Source organism: Wolffia australiana, chromosome 3 (assembly GCF_029677425.1).
Source record: "Wolffia australiana isolate 7733 chromosome 3, ASM2967742v1".
Classification (NCBI taxonomy): domain Eukaryota; kingdom Viridiplantae; phylum Streptophyta; class Magnoliopsida; order Alismatales; family Araceae; genus Wolffia; species Wolffia australiana.
In genome coordinates this window covers 20,479,557-20,489,084 of record NC_135837.1, presented here as the reverse complement: position 1 = coordinate 20,489,084, position 9,528 = coordinate 20,479,557, and the positions used below count along the sequence as shown (strand labels likewise).

Genomic DNA, 9,528 nt, shown 5'->3' with positions numbered 1-9,528 from the left:
ACAACTATTTGGTATTACTTAACGAGTTAAAATATGATACCATAACATTGTGCCTCTAAAAACTCTTACCAATTTACTTATAATGTAAATGACTTGACAACTTGACTGTATTACTTGTTGAGTTTTTAACATTACAACATTACTTATAGTCTTCCTTAATGAGTTAATACTTTAAAATTTTCAGTAAACTTTTTGATGCGGTAATATATTATAAAGCCTTCAAGTGTCTAGTGAATACCTTACAATGACTTACATTAATCTGATAAGGGAGTATCCTAAGGGATCAAATTCTCTTAAATCTGAAAAACAATTAACAAAATTTATCAATATGGTTTTGATTCAGATACAATGTTTCATATAAACCCCTTGGGAATGAGACGGACATTTTAAGCTCCTGATGTTTACTTAATGGCTTTTCAGTTATATTTTATATTTTTTGTGGCTGTATATATAGTCTCTCGGTTGCCTTGGAAAGGAAGGCTAGGCGGAAGAGGAAGAAGACAGTCGACTAACGAGGGCAGAAGAAGCAAGCGCGAAGCCATGGAGATGTCTCAGAGTAGCATCCAGAACGATGTAGCTGGTATCCAGAATGACGCTCTCCGTTTCGGATTGAACGGCGTCAAGAGCGAGATCATGGCTGTCCACCCTCTTCAACCGCTGATGGAATCGGTAATCTTTCGTTTTTTTTCTTCTTTGTAATGTGTTTTTTTTTCCATTTTTTCTTTCCTAACTGGCGGAATTTTTAATTTCTTAGACGAAGAAGATGCACGAGAACATGAAGCGGATGGCCATGGCGAACATTTATGGATCAGCCTTTCCGTTGAAGATGGATCTCGACCGGCAAATCTTTTCGAGGTATTGAGTTGAATTGCAGATTTTTCTCTTTCCGCGAAGTGTTTTTTTTTTAAAAAATTTGCTTTGTTCTCGGATTTCACCCTGAACTTGAAGACTCTATAGCTTTTTTATTTGGCTCTTGGTTGAAGACGTTTTCTGGGCCGAACTCAATTTTGGTAGAATGGATTTTCTTGGCATTTCGTGGATTCTATTATGTGACCTTGAGAAGGCGATTAAGTTTTTCAAGCAGTGTTTAATATCATAGAAAATGTATCAAGTTTTTAATATTGCATTTTAGCATGATTTAAGAAGAGCCACCAATCCTTTGAGACTTAATTTCAATTTTAATTAGTATTTCATGTATTAGGATTTTTTTGAATAAATTCACGTTTAAGGATTAAAATTTGAGATATTGAACCAATTGAAAAAATAGATTTTCTAATATGATTTTTTTTGGCAGTGATACTTTGTAAATGATATCAATTACCGATCACACATACGTAATAATTTGATTTGATCCAAGTAGATTACTCACACTTTGAACAACACATTTTTCCAGGATCTTGTTGCTAATTCTTAGATCATATTTGTTACAATCTATTTCTACGTCTACTGAAAACTCATTCCATCAACTGTACATTTAAGTTGTTTTTTTCTTAAATAAGGAACGTCACCAGAGACCGGTGATCAAACTGATGTTATTATATATACATTTAACTTGTTGTCCGGTCAAGTGTCACTGTTATCCAGTGATAGATCTCCATGTCGGCTACAATCTCCCTCACTGCACTTATGCTAGAGTTACTCACGAGCTAGGTTTCGAGGAAATAGATGAACTTCTGTTCTTTCTCACATGGTCTCCCCCCATTTTTATAGGGTTACATTTGATTCTAGATTCTCAAATACTAGAATCTAGACGATTCTCAAATAGGGAAGATCAGCCGAGAATGATGATCAACCTGATGCTATTAAATATACATTTAAGTTGTTTTTCGGTGAAATGTTATAGTTGTCGAATAGAACACCCCTGGCGGCACTTACGCTAGAGTACCCTCGGCCTAGGCTTGGAGGAAATAAACGAAATTCTATCCTTTCTCACATGGTCCCCCTCACTGCACTTATGCTAGAGTTACTCACGAGCTAGGTTTCGAGGAAATAGATGAACTTCTGTTCTTTCTCACATGGTCTCCCCCCATTTTTATAGGGTTACATTTGATTCTAGATTCTCAAATACTAGAATCTAGACGATTCTCAAATAGGGAAGATCAGCCGAGAATGATGATCAACCTGATGCTATTAAATATACATTTAAGTTGTTTTTCGGTGAAATGTTATAGTTGTCGAATAGAACACCCCTGGCGGCACTTACGCTAGAGTACCCTCGGCCTAGGCTTGGAGGAAATAAACGAAATTCTATCCTTTCTCACATGGTCCCCCTCACTGCACTTATGCTAGAGTTACTCACGAGCTAGGTTTCGAGGAAATAGATGAACTTCTGTTCTTTCTCACATGGTCTCCCCCCATTTTTATAGGGTTACATTTGATTCTAGATTCTCAAATACTAGAATCTAGACGATTCTCAAATAGGGAAGATCAGCCGAGAATGATGATCAACCTGATGCTATTAAATATACATTTAAGTTGTTTTTCGGTGAAATGTTATAGTTGTCGAATAGAACACCCCTGGCGGCACTTACGCTAGAGTACCCTCGGCCTAGGCTTGGAGGAAATAAACGAAATTCTATCCTTTCTCACATGGTCCCCCTCACTGCACTTATGCTAGAGTTACTCACGAGCTAGGTTTCGAGGAAATAGATGAACTTCTGTTCTTTCTCACATGGTCTCCCCCCATTTTTATAGGGTTACATTTGATTCTAGATTCTCAAATACTAGAATCTAGACGATTCTCAAATAGGGAAGATCAGCCGAGAATGATGATCAACCTGATGCTATTAAATATACATTTAAGTTGTTTTTCGGTGAAATGTTATAGTTGTCGAATAGAACACCCCTGGCGGCACTTACGCTAGAGTACCCTCGGCCTAGGCTTGGAGGAAATAAACGAAATTCTATCCTTTCTCACATGGTCCCCCTCACTGCACTTATGCTAGAGTTACTCACGAGCTAGGTTTCGAGGAAATAGATGAACTTCTGTTCTTTCTCACATGGTCTCCCATTTTTATAGGGTTACATTTGATTCTAGATTCTCAAATACTAGAATCTAGACGATTCTCAAATAGGGAAGATCAGCCGAGAATGATGATCAACCTGATGCTATTAAATATACATTTAAGTTGTTTTTCGGTGAAATGTTATAGTTGTCGAATAGAACACCCTGGCGGCACTTACGCTAGAGTACCCTCGGCCTAGGCTTGGAGGAAATAAACGAAATTCTATCCTTTCTCACATGGTCCCCCTCACTGCACTTATGCTAGAGTTACTCACGAGCTAGGTTTCGAGGAAATAGATGAACTTCTGTTCTTTCTCACATGGTCTCCCCCCATTTTTATAGGGTTACATTTGATTCTAGATTCTCAAATACTAGAATCTAGACGATTCTCAAATAGGGAAGATCAGCCGAGAATGATGATCAACCTGATGCTATTAAATATACATTTAAGTTGTTTTTCGGTGAAATGTTATAGTTGTCGAATAGAACACCCTGGCGGCACTTACGCTAGAGTACCCTCGGCCTAGGCTTGGAGGAAATAAACGAAATTCTATCCTTTCTCACATGGTCCCCCTCACTGCACTTATGCTAGAGTTACTCACGAGCTAGGTTTCGAGGAAATAGATGAACTTCTGTTCTTTCTCACATGGTCTCCCATTTTTATAGGGTTACATTTGATTCTAGATTCTCAAATACTAGAATCTAGACGATTCTCAAATAGGGAAGATCAGCCGAGAATGATGATCAACCTGATGCTATTAAATATACATTTAAGTTGTTTTTCGTGAAATGTTATAGTTGTCGAATAGAACACCCCTGGCGGCACTTACGCTAGAGTACCCTCGGCCTAGGCTTGGAGGAAATAAACGAAATTCTATCCTTTCTCACATGGTCCCCCTCACTGCACTTATGCTAGAGTTACTCACGAGCTAGGTTTCGAGGAAATAGATGAACTTCTGTTCTTTCTCACATGGTCTCCCCCCATTTTTATAGGGTTACATTTGATTCTAGATTCTCAAATACTAGAATCTAGACGATTCTCAAATAGGGAAGATCAGCCGAGAATGATGATCAACCTGATGCTATTAAATATACATTTAAGTTGTTTTTCGGTGAAATGTTATAGTTGTCGAATAGAACACCTGGCGGCACTTACGCTAGAGTACCCTCGGCCTAGGCTTGGAGGAAATAAACGAAATTCTATCCTTTCTCACATGGTCCCCCTCACTGCACTTATGCTAGAGTTACTCACGAGCTAGGTTTCGAGGAAATAGATGAACTTCTGTTCTTTCTCACATGGTCTCCCCCCATTTTTATAGGGTTACATTTGATTCTAGATTCTCAAATACTAGAATCTAGACGATTCTCAAATAGGGAAGATCAGCCGAGAATGATGATCAACCTGATGCTATTAAATATACATTTAAGTTGTTTTTCGGTGAAATGTTATAGTTGTAATAGAACACCCTGGCGGCACTTACGCTAGAGTACCCTCGGCCTAGGCTTGGAGGAAATAAACGAAATTCTATCCTTTCTCACATGGTCCCCCTCACTGCACTTATGCTAGAGTTACTCACGAGCTAGGTTTCGAGGAAATAGATGAACTTCTGTTCTTTCTCACATGGTCTCCCCCCATTTTTATAGGGTTACATTTGATTCTAGATTCTCAAATACTAGAATCTAGACGATTCTCAAATAGGGAAGATCAGCCGAGAATGATGATCAACCTGATGCTATTAAATATACATTTAAGTTGTTTTTCGGTGAAATGTTATAGTTGTCGAATAGAACACCCCTGGCGGCACTTACGCTAGAGTACCCTCGGCCTAGGCTTGGAGGAAATAAACGAAATTCTATCCTTTCTCACATGGTCGCCCCCCATTTTTATAGGGTTAGTTTTGCGACCAGAGATTCTAAATTCTCAAAGATTCACCAAGATTCTTGAAGATTCTCAGATGTTCTAATAGGTTCTTGAAGATTATCGGAGATTCTAAATAACAACTACTCTTTCTCGTTGCAGATTCCAGAGGCCTCCTGGTGCGATCCCCTCGTCCATGTTGGGCTTGGACGTCGTCTCCGGCGCAATTGATGACTTTGGTTTTGAGGACTATCTCGGCGGTAGTACAATCATCTGTCCTATTTTTCTCCAAGTTCAAACTTTCTTGCTACTAGGGAACGGCACGCCCGGGATGTGATGCCCCGGATGTGACAGGACGGATGGCGATCCATGATTGACGGTGACGTGACAAAAGTTTTGGAAAAATCCGTCACGTTCACGTCACCGTCATGGTTTGCGGCGTCCCCGTCACCAGACGGCGTCCCTGTCACGTGTGACGGGAAAAATAACCATGCGGAGGAGAGAATTAGAGGAGCATATCTTCAATTATCTTTGGACGGCATCCTTTTGCGCGTGTGAATTAATGCAGGGACTTTTTTGCAAAATGCCAAGAAACTGAGGTAGTGACACCACATGGCGAAATCTCGGTCGTCGAAAAGCTTAAATCTAACAATTTTTAAGCTTTTTTGGTCATTTTTCAAAATCTGTCATGGCTGTCATCCGCGATGGCCGTCCCGTCATGTCACTCCTCCGAGGCCCGCCGTCATTGTCGCATCACCGTCACGCCCAGTTCATCATCCGTCACCTTCACCGTCACGGGCCTCTAATTTCGTCACCGCGACAGTGACGCGTAACATGACGGATGACGGCTGACGTTCCCTACTTGCTACTTTAGCTAATTTCTTTCTAATTTTTTCTTGGCAGATCCGCGCGATTCTGACAGTGTTAGGCCTGTAGACATGCATCATGGCATGGAAATTCGACTGGGTCTGTCCAAAGGCCCAGTTCATCCCAGCTTCTGATTGGCCATTCCAGGTTTGCTCAGCTAATATTCTCGAATATTGTACTATGGTTTAAACTTAGTCGAACTCTGTTTTGGGAAGAAAAATCTCAATTAAACCCTTATTTTGTTTCAATGAAAAATTCACCCAAATAAGAATTGGGGAAAAAATAAGAACATTTTCCCCAATTATCTGCCCACAACCAAGCTCTTCAATCATTTTAACTTAGGATCCTCCCCCAGCCACCTCCACCTCTGCGCCGCAGCTTCCAGCACTCTCGCCCTCATCTGGTTCTTGACCGCCTCCTCTTCAACCCAACGCCTGCCATGAAAATAATCATAATTAGAGAAACTGACTGGAAAAAAAAAGAAAATAGAATTCAGAACCTGAGAATCCTGAGTGCCTCTCGCTCGACTTCGAGCACCGACTTGGCCTCGGCAACTTCGTCTGCGTGACGGCGCGATGCAATCGCCTTCGCCGCCAGCGCCTCCCTCTCCGACAGAAGACTAGCTCCTTCCTCCGCGAGCCGACATGTCAGCTGGTCAACCTCTTCCCTGAGCTGGGCCAGGAGCTGATTCTGACAGTCCAGCGCCGCCTGCTCTCTGATGTGGCGAGTCAGTTGACTATTGAAGGCATCCTTCTCCTCTCCTATGAAGGTCAACGTTGACTGATAGTCTTCATGAAATTTCTGTCTGCGGGCTCTCTGTTCATTGACTTTTTCGGCCCACGGGTTGAACATTTCTCCTCCAGAGATGATTAGTTGTCGGATTTCCTCCGTCTGTGTACGCCGGGCCGCCTCTTCCATGTCCCGCCGTAACAGCTCGGTCTCAACCTCTGCCGCGACTCTGCCGCTAGCAAGGGCCACCACGGCTTGAGCTTTAGTCACCGGCTTGTGGGGATCGAGGCGGTGGCTGTTTCCTGCACTTTTTGAATAATCAGTACCCAGTTAATTAAGATTAGATTGGAACGAGAATGATTGATCTTCGTACCGAAGACAGTTCTAAAGATGCTCTGATCGCCGGAGAGAAGGTCTCTGAGCAACGCTGGCGATGCGTCTGTTACCGTAGAATCAATGTCAATGAAGTTGGGGTTCTTCCTTAACATCTGGACTGTAAACGAGACAAAGATTAGAGGCATGGAAATTCGAAGATAACGGTTTAATTACTGTCATAGAGATGGGTTAATCGCAAGCTTAATCACTTGCTTCCGCACCTTGCCGTCGTTATCTGGACTGGGCAAGTGCTCTAGCTGGGCTCGCCAGTTGATGAGGTCCAACCGAGTCAGGAAACTTAAGCCAGGTTCATGAAATTTGTCGCATAAAATCCATGATCCATGCAAGATTGTGATTGCTGTGTCTTCAAGTTTAGGATTTACGGAAGATGAATTACCTTTCAGGGGAAAAAAGACATGTTTCATAGTCCGAAAGTTTGCTTGCGATAATCCCAGCTTCAGCGAGACCTTTTTTTGTCATCCAACATTGCAGGACATTTACCTCGAGTTAGAACAAAAATCTTATGAAGGTTAAAAATCAACATTAGGTACCTTGGATAAATACGAAATCGGGGTCATCATTGTAAACGTCATTAAATGCTGGCTTATAAGAACCGCCTGTTAATTCTGGCGGAACGATTTTATACCTCGGGTTCCTGAAAAAAGGAACGGCGGTGAAATTCAAAGTTTGATTAAGCTAATGTTTGATTAAGGCCCCTGATCAGAATACCACCTTTCTAACAGGGAATTGGCTTTCACTAGCCACCTGGCAAATTCCCTCCTGGTGCAGAGCTCATCCAGCACTACACCATCTTCAATGATCTATTAAATTCATTGAGGAAGCAAAAATAAAGAAAAAAATAGGACTAATATATTGAAGCAGCAAGATAATCATGATAAATTTGTTGCAAATTTCCCTGAGATCATGGAAAATCAACTGTAAGATGTGTGATAGCTTAGCATATTTCTCTCTCATTATAGATTGTACCGTAAGCGGTTCGTTCATAAGATGGGCCGTCATATGGAAACTGAAACCGTAATGTCTTCGTTTTCTAGTTTTTCAATATATGAACTAAAAGATTCTATTAACTTCACTTTCATACTTTAACTAGAACTTCTTCAATCCAACTTCATTTTCCAGGCTTTCATACTTCATTTCTTTAATACTTCAACTTCTTTTTAAAGCAATGTCTTTAGAATATCGTTGATCCAAACGCTAACACTATCACCATCTATGAAATCGAAATAGATTGGTGTTATATTTTTTCATAACAACATTATCGCCATCTTGTCAATTTTTTTAACTTATAGATTGAGTTCAAGAATTAAACAATATTAGACAGCGTTCAATTGCATTTTGTCCATGAGAATTCAACTTAAATATTAATATCAATGAGGGGCAGCTAACCTTAAGCTTGTTAAACACCAATAACGCTTGTTTTTGTGTAGAGTCAGCTTCCACAGATACAATCTGTCTCTTTTTACCTGATGCTATGAATCAAAATATAACCCCCAAACCATAAAAAACAAATACTTCAAAAACATTAAGACATTTAATCTAAAAATATGAAAATTGAAGTAGAAACCAAGTCAAAATTACCAGATTTTTCAACCCAAGTTGGCGACGGAATGGCATCGTCTCTGGTTACAGGCTTCTCCTCTGGAATACTCGCGGACTTGCTCTCGCTTTCCGCTTGAGAGGATATCTTTGACCCCAAAGAGATTACGGGCTCCATTGCTATGGGTAATCGCACATCGAAATGGAACTTGAAACCTGCAACAGCCATAAAATTTAAAACCAATGCCATGTTTCTCATGAATTCGAGAAAATTGGTACGAGATGTGTTTTCAGAATATCATCAAGAGATCAATCTGCTCTACAACGATTGCATCTGTCACAAATTTCCCAATTCCATAAAGAATACATTCTTTCCATAAAAATCTGCACGACAACTGCAACAAGAACAAGAAGAGATCATAATTTACCTTTTCTCGAAAGAGAAAGATGAAACAAGGCAGCTAAGATCAGAGCGGCGGAGGTCCCCACGCAAAAATACAGAAACCTTCCGAGATCTGAGTGAAAAGGCATTCATCATCAATACACAGAAAAGCTAGAACAAATTCCAGCACAAATCTACTTACAAGGAAAACCTAGCTTCTTCTTCTCTTCTTCACCGGTCGCGACAATCCAACCTCCGAATACATCCACAGAATCATCTTCTCTCACCCAAGAGCTATACTCAATTGTGCGGCCTTCTCCCGCGGACAGCTGCCACTTCATCCGCGTCTGAGCAGCCAAGCCACGGCTAGAACACCGGAAAAACGCCATTTTCCGGTACCAGAGCCTTCGACGAAAGCAAAATCCATTACCAGAGGTGAAAGCCGGAGAAGAAGAAGCGCTGCTCGCCATTTCCTTCGATTCTGAGCTCCCGATCGCGCTCCTAGTCCGCCATTCTCGTCCTTGGCCAGAGCAGCGCCCTGCTCACCCCCAATTCACAGTCTCCAAACCCCTGCTTAACGCCGCGGCTGGGATTTTATAGTGCACGTCTGCACAACAGTCCTGGATGTGACGAGTTCAGGACGGATCTCGTCCTCTTTTGGAGATTTTTTCGTCCTGATATCGTAACTAGGCTTTGACATTTTTGGACCGGGGTACGGTCGGACCGGACCGAACCGGACCGGCGGTCCACCATTTC

At 41.4% G+C, this 9,528-nt stretch overlaps 2 protein-coding genes across 3 annotated transcripts; one reads left to right on the top strand and one right to left on the bottom strand.

The window, feature by feature from the left end:
• The first annotated feature begins 462 nt into the window (after positions 1-462).
• LOC144701265 (cyclin-B1-2-like) lies at positions 463-5,984 on the top strand. Its single transcript, XM_078573031.1, has 4 exons — positions 463-669; positions 755-855; positions 5,025-5,122; positions 5,766-5,984. The coding sequence occupies exons 1-4, from the start codon at positions 541-543 to the stop codon at positions 5,861-5,863; spliced, it is 426 nt and encodes a 141-aa protein (XP_078429157.1). The 5' UTR covers positions 463-540; the 3' UTR covers positions 5,864-5,984.
• On the bottom strand, positions 5,935-9,348 carry LOC144701264 (SLH domain protein). 2 transcript variants are annotated; one of them, XM_078573028.1, is made up of 11 exons: positions 8,975-9,348; positions 8,819-8,905; positions 8,433-8,606; positions 8,241-8,323; positions 7,566-7,654; positions 7,385-7,488; positions 7,231-7,300; positions 7,055-7,130; positions 6,832-6,946; positions 6,229-6,760; positions 5,935-6,163 (listed from the first exon to the last, which is right to left on the bottom strand). In XM_078573028.1, exons 1-11 carry the CDS (start codon positions 9,240-9,242, stop codon positions 6,058-6,060), a joined length of 1,704 nt encoding a protein of 567 aa, XP_078429154.1. In that variant the 5' UTR covers positions 9,243-9,348; the 3' UTR covers positions 5,935-6,057. The 2 variants fall into 2 exon arrangements, with proteins under 2 accessions (XP_078429154.1, XP_078429155.1); XM_078573029.1 differs by having other exon boundaries at positions 8,241-8,317.
• Between the last annotated feature and the right edge of the window lie 180 nt (positions 9,349-9,528).

Excerpts from the sequence above, each read along its gene's own strand:
- LOC144701265 (XM_078573031.1), top strand. The coding sequence starts at position 541 with ATGGAGATGTCTCAGAGTAGCATCCAGAACGATGTAGCTGGTATCCAG. Across the intron at positions 670-754 it reads TTCAACCGCTGATGGAATCG|ACGAAGAAGATGCACGAGAA; the intron begins GTAATCTTTCGT and ends TTAATTTCTTAG. Across the intron at positions 856-5,024 it reads GACCGGCAAATCTTTTCGAG|ATTCCAGAGGCCTCCTGGTG; the intron begins GTATTGAGTTGA and ends TTCTCGTTGCAG.
- LOC144701264 (XM_078573028.1), bottom strand. The coding sequence starts at position 9,242 with ATGGCGAGCAGCGCTTCTTCTTCTCCGGCTTTCACCTCTGGTAATGGA. Across the intron at positions 8,906-8,974 it reads GAAGAAGCTAGGTTTTCCTT|ATCTCGGAAGGTTTCTGTAT; the intron begins GTAAGTAGATTT and ends CTTTTCACTCAG. Across the intron at positions 8,607-8,818 it reads TCTTTCTCTTTCGAGAAAAG|GTTTCAAGTTCCATTTCGAT; the intron begins GTAAATTATGAT and ends TGGCTGTTGCAG.